We start from the raw sequence: 12,732 nt of genomic DNA on the forward strand, positions 1-12,732 counted from the left end.
ACTTCTGGCAAACGAAAACTTTTCAGACGGGCTTTAGCAGCACGATACAATTTCTGCACTCCTCCGTAACCTGCAAGATGAGATGGATCATAGTAAATGGTCTTCTTTTCTTTTTTCACTTCTGGTTTCCCTTCTTTCTGTTTGACTTCTGTGGAAGGAAGAGTGGACATCATCTTTTTAACCCAAGTTTTAAGTTCTCGTTGGGGAATGGGGGAAGAGGTCAAGGAGGATGATGCAATCTGACTAGGCGTTGGAGCTGCTGATGGTGTTTGAAAGACTTCTTGTAACTCTTCTTCCTCATGCATTCGTGGGGCTGTGTCTGTCTTGAGCTCTGGAGGTGGTGGTAGTGGTGGTGATGGACTGTTTATCAGGGTCTTAAAATCTTTCAGAGTTGGCAGAGCTGTTTCGTTTACGTGTTTCTGGTGGAGGAATTGTAGTCGTTGCAATAGCTGACCGAACATTTGCGATTTTTCTGTTTCTGACAAGTCGTTGTGAACCATCATTGACTGAAATTCGTGTTGTAACTGGGATATCTCGGTCAAATGAGGATTGGAAGGCAAATGCTGGGTCCGTCGTTCGTGCCAAAGATGGTATTATATCCATTGTTTGTAAGGCACTAAAGCCAGTTTTCGTCCTTCCATTAAATTTCAATGGTCATGTCTGAGATCTTTTGACTCCTCAGGTCCCTGTTGTCTTCCTGGAAGAATACGGAAAATACTTCATAGGAGGCCCAACGTGGGTCATACTATTCCTTTGACAAGAGTTCCTAACAAGGGTAAAATTTTCTACGTTTTGGACGAACATATTTTTCGTTTGATGAATGGGTATTTTCGTTTGAAACATTTTGCGAAGAACGTGACGATATTTGGCTAAGCATTTTTTCAAGGTATAGCGCCTTTCAAGGCGTTAAAACAACATTCGCACTCGGTATCGATGATGTCTTTGGAGGCTGTTTGAATGAGTCTTTTCGCATGGGTGGAGAAGCTTTGGACGGACAACATGTCCTCATGTTTGACTAAACGAGGAGGAAGTCCTTTCCTTTTCTTTCCTTTGGGGAGTGAAGAAGGCTGTTTTCTGGGGGTGAAACCTTTGTTTGTCGGTTCCAGGGCACACACCAAATAACACATTAATGTGGATGACTTGGCACACGCTCTTTTATCTTTTTCTTGACTATCGCTTTGTCAGAAAGGTAACAATGTGTTTTCAAAAATCGCCAAAGAATCCTCCCTTTTGGTTGCTTCTCCTTTTGTTTGGACGACGGTGTCTTTCTTGGGGGTGACGTTGATGAATGACTAAGCGGTATTTCGGATGATGAGACTGTCCTTTTCTTTTTCCTTTTCCTTTTTGTATAAGAGAACGACAAAGGTAACGGTGTGCACTTCTTTGAGGGAATATCTTCGTGCGTCAGGAGCACTACAACACTGAGTCCCATCATTTTATCACGAGTCTTTTTTATACTGGAATGCGTCGTCACTGGTTATCTTTACGTCGTATCAACTTGATGACAGGCATCACACATCGTGGAGGGGTTCCCAAAGGACTAAATCGGGACATTTCTGGATTGGACAAATCGAGTAACCTCTGTAGCAAGCCCGATCTCCCTTGGAGTGTTTTTTTTTTTGGGTGGCGGGTACTTTGTGAGCAGCTGCCTCTGCAGCTAAAGAGGAGTAGGGTGTCACCGCTGGACGAGAAGTTCTAGGAGACGCGGGTTTCCATCGTTTCATCAAATGAGGAAGAACGGGTGTCGAATTGGGTTTGGCAGGCATCACCAGCAACGGTGAAGTGGAAGAACCTGAGGCTACTGTAGACGCGGTCACCGTCACTGAAGATAGTGGTTTGCGAATGTAAGGTTGCGTCCTGGCCGAAGTGTATATCAGAGACTTTTCTTTCTCTTTTATTTTGGGCTTTTCTTTTTCTAGGTCTGTGACCTGGTCTTGACACTTTTGCTCCATTTCTTCTTTTTGGTTCGTTATGCTTTTTGGGAATGGCGTTTTTCTTGGGAAGGACTTTGAGGGAATTAGGATTCCATTTTAAGAGGGAGAGAATGATAACACCTCCTAGAGAAACACCACCTCCAGGTTTCAAAATGATTTGTTGTTTGGTTTGAGTGTTGATGTGGGGATCAGCCAGCTACGTCAAGACTAATTTGTTTCTTTCAAAAAAGCATTTGTTTTCATGTGGAATGTGAATGATGCCTTGCAGTAAATGACGTGCTGTCACCGTAAACCATCGCAAGACTTCTAAGACACCAACAGGTATTTGTGGATTATTTTCGCGACTGATGCCGTACAAGGCACGAATCAATTTGATGGGATGATAAGACTGAACGGACTTCATGTTGACAGTGTATGAGACTTTCCCAAAGTGTCCGAGATGTTTATAGATTTTGTTTGTTAAGTCGACGACGTGAACTTGTACACGACAGCCCCTCCGTCTTGGCACCAGTGGTGAAATAGATAGGTACGAACTCGCAAATAATCGGGGTGGTGCGTTTTAAATCCTCGTGTGAATAGGTGTGTGGGGTTTGGGTGGCATCGTCTTATGCATGAATCAAACAAGGTGTTCCTAACTGTTTGGCTAAGATTTGCACTTGCGATTTATCTCTAGAGCTTTTAAACAATACCACGTTATGAGTATTGAGATTGATAGGGCGACGGGCTTTACTTTATTGAAACACATTTTGAATTATGTAAATGACACTGGAATTACAATGATTCCCTTTGCGCGTAAACCACAGTTTAATGTCTTCTTCGTTTTCTCCTAACATGTCTTCGAAAATGACCAGATGGGTTTAACTGTGATCAGACAAGTTATCTTCGTCTTTGCCAGGAATGCCTTCTATAAATACGATGGAATTGCCTTGACTTTCTCGCAAGAGACTGTACGCTGACTGCCACCCTTTGTAACACCACACGATTCGTTGAGGTGGACGATCGATCAAAAGATGTTTATGTTCGATCAAACGTTTGACAAATTCGGTTTTGTGTGAAACGCTGGGTCCGGCAATTAACATGTTAAAATTATGATAAAAATTCCATGCCTCCCAACTATCACGATCTATATGATCGTCGATTGATTTGAAAGTGGAGGAAGAGGTAGCAGAGACAGCAGAGTTATCCATAGCGCAGAGAATTTCACTTTTGAGACCAAGACAGACAAGACAAGAGTTTTTGTACTTTTCTCAAGACACGATTGTTTTTTTTTAAATGGAACAACACGAAAGACAAAAGTACATAAAAGCCAAATGATTAAGTACATCGATAAAATACATGAAAACGTCTATGTACAACATGTTTGTGGTAACCAAGGTGACCTAGGGACAGTGTGTAATGTTTTTGCATTCTCTACATTTGGTAAAGCCACAAAGGTGTCCTCCCGGAACGGCCCATCGGGAATGTCCATGACAATCCTGTCCTGGAGGGAGTTGTTTTTCTCGGTGTTGGGTTATTCTTCTTCTATCGCTGTTTCTAACACAAATTTAAAAGTTACTTTCTTAGGGGACGTTAGAATTTAGGATCACAACTCATGATAATAATTGGCCATTTCTTTAGTCCGAGCTTCGAAACACCAACTTTTCCAGTCACGTATATCTGTCCAGTGAGGGTGTAAGTCACAAGCTAAACACACATCGTCGTACACATCTTCTGACCTAAAAGTTGACCAGTCTTTATTTCCCGTTAAGGTCGAGATGTAGCCTGATGAAAACGCAAGGGTTTTAACAAAATGTGTCTCTCGTGAACATTTAAACCTACCACTTTTATGTTTTATTTGGCAGTACGTACTGTTCGTAAAGAGTCCACAATGAATCGGCTGGAAAACGAAATCACAGAATGGAAGTCACTAAGACATACACCATACGTCGACCCCAATTCATGAGACACAGTTCTTATAATAAAGGTTGGTAATCCTCCACCGTTTGAATACTCTTATTGATTTCCTTCCACGGAATTTGTTGCATCACCACTGATAAAGGTCGTGGCATGGTAGCCCGTTTTTATACCTTTTTTTTTCGAAGGCAGTAAGTGTACTTTCTGCACAAAGATGATCGTACTCCAGTGGCGAATCTAAATGGTTTAGTCTCTATCTTGCACATCACACACCGTTCAGAAGTTTTCTCTTGAACAAAGTTTATAATGTGCAAAAGATTTTGATAACCCTCTAACACTTCCTCTGGAATTCGTTGCAGTAAGACTACCTTGTAGTAAAAAGAACGAGTCACAACAAACCAATCCTTCTCACCCACGTCCAGTTTAACAATGTCTGACCACTGGAACACTTTCATCTGAATCAGCGCACATATAGCATTCAGTTACCAGTGGTTTAAACATCGGTGACGTAACGGATGCAATCGTTCTTTGCGTTTCACTTTTATTTTGACCAGCTCTCGGTAAATGCGTTCTCTCAAATCAACAGGCGAACCACAACAGTTCTCTTGTAAAGTATCTATGATCATGTCAGTCAGTATGTAAACCTACGTTGGGTCATTTTTAATTGTCCTTATTTTATTTAAAATCTTCTCCTAGAGCGAAAGTAATGGAGATAGTGAGTAATTTGTGACCACTACCATTCAGGATAACGGTCAAGAATGGTAACAACATCTTCTAATGTAAATGGTCTAAAGCGGAATAATCGGAAGAACGAAGGTTTTGTCCAGAGAAATCTGACGGCTTTGTTGACTTTTGTCAATTTTCTCTTGTGATTTTCTCGGCACAAAATTTTCTTATTCACCAATTGAGATTTTGCTCTGGCAAGTCCCTGTCAAACTTCCTTGTAGATCTTCTCTTGCTATTCGTGTTGGTAATCCTTAAATATTATTTTTTAAATGGGGTTTAAATACTTGTTTAGGTGTTGTCCAATGTTTTACTCCTAGCCAAGTTGATTTCTCAAACATGGTATGCCACGTCAATGACTAGGGTCCCACTAAAGGTATATAGTGACAATGTGGAGACCATCGAGCATGTTCCAGGTAAGCCGAATCTTTCTGCTCCCGCTCGTCAAGTGACACACCGCAACTGAAGCACTTGACTTTATCCCCTTTGCCCAAGTAGAAAAATCCGGTTCTGGCTAATTTTTCGGGAGTAGGTCCTCCCAGATATTTAGGCCATTTTCCTTGGAACTTTTGGAATCGACTTTTCAATGTCGGACTTAGGAACACTCTTTGGCAATGGTGCAGACGTCTTTGAAATGATCAATCCCTCTTTGCTCCATGAACAGTTCTCGAAATGTCCATAGCAACGCCGTAAAATGTCCACGTCAGAACGACAATACCTCAACATTTCTTATTGAAAGTCGAAGGGGTCCGAGGCATGAGTCTTTTAACAAGCGCAGAAAGATTCTCGTTGTTAGGTCCGCATACTGTTAGGGTCGTAGTACTGAGCCTCATCCAAACGGGGTAAAACAATGTGTTGATTGGCTTCGGTATTGAAAAGTGAGGAAATAGCCTTTGGCCATTTTTTTCATTCCAAACATTTTAGGCATTCGATTCAAAGGCATGGCCAAGTAGCTTATCTAAACTTTAAACTGCACTCGGCCCACTTGCACGGAAATGAGTTTGGCTCCGTTCAAGGTTACTTTAGGACGTTCTGTACTTTGTTCCGTATATTATCTGAGAAGAAATTGTCCATTGTTCCCCGAGAAATTGTATGCCATCACCGTGGCATGGCGATGACAATCTCCGTAACGTTAGACGTCCTCTTGGCTTCACGTCTCGTCGATGTGGTCTAAGATACATCGGGCGAAATCGGTCAGCGTCTTCTGTCGCCAAATTTTTTTCTCACGTCCTACAGAAATCTTGCTGCAGTGAGGGCAATCACCCTTCTGGATGCACCTCATGCACGCTCAGTGAGCCACACAGATATTAGTAATCTGAATGCCGGTCTCTTGCATACATTCAAAATCGAAAAAGATGAAATTGCCTTTCTTCTGGTCATTGTCTTCTGCTAGGCTGCTAAGCTCGATCCGAGCGATCTTCTTCTTTGGCTTCACATTGCCGTTTCAGTGTGCTTAACAAAGAATCCCACACCTCAGTGATGAACCCCTCTGCGTTATTCATTGGTACGTTGGACTTGTAAATTTTAAACTTCACCGTGTACGTGTAGGGCCGTAGTTCTAAATTTTATAGAGGAACGTTTTCCCGTCCCTCGAAGGTGGTATTACTGTTTATGGTTTACTGGTCGTGGTGGACATTGGCTGGGTGTAGACTCTCTGGGTCTGGATTCAGGCTCACTCATGTCATCTTCGAAATCGCTGGCATGAATCTGAGCCAAGACTTCAGCTACTGTGCGAGGCGATAAATCACGTTTCTGCCTCTTACTTTCTTCTCTTTTCTCCATGAAATGATGAGATTGTTCCACCTTGACTGCAGAAAGTCAAATGACTACATTTTTTTAATAAAACATGGTCCCTATGTATTCATGTGAGGCTAGTGTATATATAAAGGGTTAGTGTCTTCCCTTCCAGTATTCATTTCACTCTCAAACATGCCAAAACGATTGAAAATTCCACACAGATCAGAGCTTTGCAAGGTGTCATACGAAAGTTTCTTCAGACAAGCTGACGGACTACTCCCCTTCGTTTCGAGATTAAAGTCAAGATACTTGCTAAATATGTGAAAGGGCATTGGTCTTCATAATGTCCAGACCGTCAAAAAAAGCAAGATATACATTAAAAGAGACAAAAGTTAAGATACCTTGTCAAGAGAAAGGATTTTCCTAAGACACAACAAAAGTAGAAGGAGGGGGAGATGAATTCAGAACAGGAAGAAGAAGAAAACGAAGAGGTACCCTCCAAAAAGGAAGAACCCAGACACGTCCAGAAAGAAAAAAGAGAAGAAAACAAGACGTGGACAAAGTAAGGAAGAAGAGGTCGAAAAACCTGTGAAAGTGAAAAAATTCAAAAACAGAGAGTGAAAATAGAAACAGAAGAATCTTTGAACTTTTAAAAGTGTTTTGTTGTGAATTGGATTGTAAAATTTGTACCAGAATATACCAGACAATAAAAACGTAAGTGTCTCTTGCTTAAAAGTTTTAGAATAAGGACTTACACTCATGCACTCACACACATACATCATTGAGGAAAAAAAGGATTTTGAGTTCTAATTGATTTGGGCAAAATGAATGCTATCTCTTTTCGAGAGAAGTGGGTGTTCCTGAAAAAGAATGTTGGGTGTTTGGTTTTTATAAAAGGCCTACTTCTGGACTTGCTCCTGTCGATGATTTGGTAGAAATAAAAATGTGGGTATCTCAGTAACCCTGTAGTAACAGGGTTGGGCTGTTTGGCTTGAGAGGGACGGCATAACATCGGAATACATGTTTGGTAGTGCCTAAGCCAAAAACGATTAAGATGCTTAGACCTACCTGGTATGTTCTGAAAAACAAACTTTAGACAAAAATGCTCTAAATCCGCGAGATGTTCCAGCTACTTAATATACAATACGACGAAATAATAATAAAAAACAACAAACAAACAAGCAAAATAACCGCACCCATCCCCCAATACAGAACGTTGCCTTGTAGGGTTAATAATGGTTTTAAATCAATCGAAGTAAATACACTTGCCTCCCGTACGAGGAGAGTATCGACAAATGATGACATCTCAACTGACAAAAGGTAACAGCGTTCCGGAAAAAGCACAATTCCACTGGTCCTTACCAAGTAAATATTGGCTGGGCCAAGTAAAACTTTACTACATAGTAATCATTGGGCCTAGTAGATGCAGAATTGTACCTCAGGAATAACACTGAATATATTATCCATCCTTAACAAGTGATTAAGTTAAACGTCGCTCAGCATTTCGCGTGCGTCGGTTATAAATAACTTATGCCGAATCGGCCTACTCACTGTAAGCTGGAATACCACAACGAAATCAAGGGCATTATGTGCAAGTGCAATTTCTCGAGTTACAAACTTTTGCAAACCTTGAAATTATTATCATGTTTGTCTACGGAGTGACGTATTAGAACATCCTATTTTTTATGACCTTGACCCATTTTAGCATAAAGCTTGCATCATATATCTAATGTTGTTTAGCAAAAGTGTAACCGCTCTGATGTTCTAAGAGGCTAGAGCGTCCGACAAGGATGCGAGAGGTTGCGGGTTTGAAGTCCAGCCGAGTTAAACCAAAACTTATTTATTAAAACTACTACTAGCAGCTGCCTCGCTTGGCGTTCAGCATTAAGAGGTTAGTGTTAGAACTGGTATCAGGATTATGTGGGTCGGTGGTTTTTCTAGGGGTTTTCCTGGGTTCTTTCTCCACCAAGCATAACGGGCACATCGTATTGCTTATCATGTACTGGAGCATGGTGTTAAACCCCCAAAACGCACACCAAAACATTTCATTTTGCAATTAAAACTTGTATATACGGCGATCGAATACACCTGGAAAAAAGCGTTTTCCTTTCTATTTGAAAACGAAAATTGATGACAAAACTAATCCATGTAGGGGATTTATATCTAGTCAATTAAATTAATGTCGAGGGTTTGATTGTTTTGCCTACTGCGCATCGCGAACAAAAAGTTCAACTCCTCTACTGGAATTTCCTATTCATATTACCAGCCATGACATAACTGTTGTTCTTGGTTTATTAGGTCCCCCGGGTGAGCCTGTGGGAGTTCATGCTGACAATATTCGAAGGAACTCCACATCAATACCTTTGTATTGGACATGGAGCACAGTTTCTGACCATGGTTTTCCGATTACGTATTATATTTTGGAGGCCAGAACAAATTATGACTCCGAATGGAGAGTTATAGAGACAGGTATGATGTTCTTTCCCTGATAATGCTAATTTTTAAAGTCACGGAATGTTTCTTTCTTTTGTATTCTGCCGGTACTCTGAAATATTTTCATCAGAAGTCTATTTTTTTCCCAAGTGTTTGTAAGAAAGAAAAGAACAGTGCTACAAGTTCTTGGTAAGGGAACCCTTTAGTCTCTTCCACCCCACACATTCAGCTAAATAGAGTAAGAAAACATTCATGATTATGGTACTGATATATGGAATCACATCTGTTATACCACCTAAAGGCAAAAGTGAATTATGTTCAATACAACATTTGGCTTGTTACGAAGGAAGGTGTTGACTTTGAATCATTCTAGTGATTTTACACGTGTGAATACAAAGCAAATTATGACAAACTTATGATTAAAATTACGATTACTTCGTAACATAATATTATATTGTTGTATTAAATTAAATTTAATTAAGTTGTTGTATTGTGTATTGCTGGATTAAAAAGTAAACAGTAACATCTCAGAAGGACTGCTCCGGTGGCCTAGTGGTTAGAGTGTCCGTCTCGGACGCGAGAGGTCGTGAATTCGAACTTCGGCCGAATCATTCCAAAGACTTATAACAATGGTAGGCTCTCAGCATTAAGAGTTTAGTACAAGGACTGGTCGGCCTGGTGTCAGGATAATGTGACAAGGTGGCGCATCATGCTACATGCCTGCGGCAAGATGCCTTAGTGCTAGACATCACTATAAACCACTACACTGCAAACATCGTAGCAATATCACTAAAAACATTTTAAAGCTTCGTTAAAAATCTAAATCAGCCCCCCCACACACACACACACACATATACACATCTCAGCAATATTACACATTATAATTATGAAACACTTTGCATGAACAGTATGCCCTTCTCAGTGAATAGTTAATATTATACTATATATCAGCTCATTTCAAAGATTTCATAATAAAATTAAATGAATGTAACTAATCCCATGTTCATTTTAAGACATTCCCAGCGAGATGACACTATTGCAGAGTGCCGAACATCCAGACCGGCGGTCATACCTAATCCAGAATTTGAGTCCCCACACATCATACAGTTTCCGTCTTAGAGCAGGCAATATTCCATTTGGTGCCGGTGACCCGAGCCTTCCAACAAGTAAAATAATAATAATAATAATAATAATAATAATAATAATAATAATAACATTACGGTAGGAAAGATTCTGGCAATTTGAGATTAAAAATATTTGCGTTTGATATATTTTACATCGTATTAAAAATGATTAAAATGGAATATTTAGCAAAGTCCAGTATAATAATAACGAAATGAAAGGTTCAGAACAAACGTTTATAAAGGAGAATTGTTTGAAAACAATATTGTATAATTTTTTTTAATCATGATTCAGGATTATTAAAAATATTCTCATACATTCCTAAACTCGACGCAAAAATTATTGCTTGTAATTGGTTATTTTGAAACCACTGACTAATTAGACACAGTAATTTAGATTAGAGTCTGAGGTTATATCTGAAAAAGTGTTATTTTAATATTGCTACTAGGTTTCTATCTGATGCACCCCGATAAACCGAAGATTTCTCCCGGAAATGTTGGCGGAGGTGGTGGCAGTGAAGGTACACTTACTATTACGTGGAATGTAAGTTGAAATAAATGAGCAGAAACAATAATGAAACGTCTTTGCATTATATTCTCATTTAGTTCAGTGGATTGTGATACTTAGCTAGAGCCAGTCACTTCTAACAAAAGGAGAAGAAAAACTGTGTTATGGTAGGAATCCGACAAACTATGCTAATTCTCTATGATTTTGCAGTTATTTATAGAAACGCGCATTGGAACAATATTACTGAGCTTTATGTTTGAGAGTCGTGCTGAAGAATGTTCGAGATGCAGAGCTCAAAATCAGTGCACAGTAACATCTAAAGGGAATGGACAACTAACAACTAGATTTGGAACATTTTACTGGACACAGTGCTACTGAAGGTTCATGCACAGACCGATTATTAAAATCTTATAAGTTCATCAACGAGAAACTCACTGAAAAATGTTTTGACTATAAGGTTACGCTTGTTCAGAGAGCTCTAGAAACCGAATGGTATATTTTTCTCAAAACTATTTAAACGTTTTGCATCCATTCAGTAAGTGTAAGCTCTAACTTGGACTTTAAAAGTTAGATAGTATTAGATAATACTGGGCAAATGTTAAAACTGTTTGCCTTTTATTGAAGTAAAATGTTGTAAGCTAAGTCGTAATTACCTTGAAAATGCCAAATATACCGATGTGCATATAAACAAGAGAAAACAAAACCTGCAGGTTTGCATAAAATGATCGTTATTTGAAGTTTGGGCTACTTCTTATGAGAAAAATGTAACCGAGAATTGTTTTCAGTTCAAAATAAGAAAAGCTGGCTGACACAGGGAGCAGACATACAGTTGCATTGTATTAACCGATGTCGGACAGCAAATAGAAGGTCACCACATTGGCTCATACTCTCTTGTTGCTCCTAAACTAGAACATTTTAAGGGGTGGGGTGGGGTAGATTCCGTCTTGGTTGGAATATACTATTTCAGTTAGGGGGCCAAAATGCATACCAGTGTATGATTTGTTTTAGTACACTGTAAAAAAGTTGTTTGACTTTCTAATGCACACATAAACAACAGATTGAATGTGATTCCTATCATAATAAAACAGTTTTGAAAAGATTCTTTAAGAAAAATGACAATATCAAGTGTAGTCGAGAAAATTATTTTTACTATTTTCCTGCAATGTTCGTTATAGTTTTCAAGTAGGTATTTATCTTTATAAATTATTATTGTTATCATTATTATTATTATTATTATTATTATTATTGCAGCCTCTGAACAGGGCAGATGAGGCAGGACCTGGTTTCGGATACGAAGCATTCTGGAGGCTGTTGAATACAACAAAATGGTTTAATGTATGACATCATTAAGTACCCTATGCCATAAGTAATTTCTTGACCATGTCTCGCCTACACGTATTTGTTATTAAGCCTACATATTCACGAGCTATTATATTTAAAATATTTCTCAATATCAATCTAAATATTTGTCAATAAAGATCTGCTTCTTTCTATATATCTGAGATGAAATGTCAGCTATTGCAAATTTATATGTTATCTGTTAATTCATGAACTGAGTTATATTCACTCAAATTTATATTACTTAATTCTGTGAATCATCTTTGGCATTTATTCACCAAAATTAGAAAAAGACACAGTTATTGCGGCTGAGTAGCACCTTATAATGTCCTCAAACGTTTTAATTCTAGCCTAAAAAAGTATTATTTATTTCAGACAGAATTACGTTGAAATTCTCAAACAGATTAATCTGGAGAGAAAAAGAAATTTAGGATAATTTTCAAAGAACCCAGGTGCTAATAACCATCCTTTTAACTCCCAATAACAGAAAATGATAGAAAATATTTAAATATTTAATTGTAAAATTTTAAATAATGCCCCTAACAAAATATCTAACTATATATACATATATATATATATATATATATATACGCACGCACGCACGCACGTACGTACGTATGTATGTAAGTTTATAAGTTTATTTGGCCTATGACAGTTAAATGGTAAACTGTTATTCTTCTTTCACAACCACACACATACACACATGCACACACCGGCACACAGACACACACATACAGACACAAACTCACAATTTGCCCTTGTTTTGTGATAAGAAAAATCAGAATATATTCAATCTGAAGGGCAATTAATGGATTTTCACTCTGGATCCAAAAAGTGTCTCAAATTCTTTCTCCAGATTTCGCTACTTCAAAGCAAGTTTGTATTTTTTCAGCAAAGAGTTGGAAACGTCACGAAGCATACAGTAACAGTGGGTAAAGAGATGTATTTCCTCCTTTACGAGGTTAAAGTTCGTGCCTATAATGATTATGGCGATGGGCCAGAATCCCCTGTCAACGAGATATACTCAGCTGAAGGAGGTACGTCA

The 12,732-nt window shown here is 38.9% G+C and overlaps 1 protein-coding gene across 1 annotated transcript in view; it reads left to right on the forward strand.

Annotated features, from left to right (window-relative positions):
- The window catches only part of LOC149780081 (contactin-like), a 104,998-nt gene that overhangs the window by 64,426 nt on the left and 27,840 nt on the right, over window positions 1-12,732 (forward strand). The window contains exons 16-20 of the mRNA XM_089936839.1: window positions 8,586-8,756; window positions 9,734-9,886; window positions 10,291-10,385; window positions 11,601-11,684; window positions 12,580-12,724. Coding sequence (XP_089792965.1) covers window positions 8,586-8,756; window positions 9,734-9,886; window positions 10,291-10,385; window positions 11,601-11,684; window positions 12,580-12,724 — 648 coding nt within the window. The remainder of the gene's footprint in view (window positions 1-8,585; window positions 8,757-9,733; window positions 9,887-10,290; window positions 10,386-11,600; window positions 11,685-12,579; window positions 12,725-12,732) is intronic.

Source organism: Sinohyriopsis cumingii, chromosome 16 (genome assembly GCF_028554795.1).
Source record: "Sinohyriopsis cumingii isolate HCF-2022 chromosome 16, ASM2855479v2, whole genome shotgun sequence".
NCBI lineage: Eukaryota > Metazoa > Mollusca > Bivalvia > Unionida > Unionidae > Sinohyriopsis > Sinohyriopsis cumingii.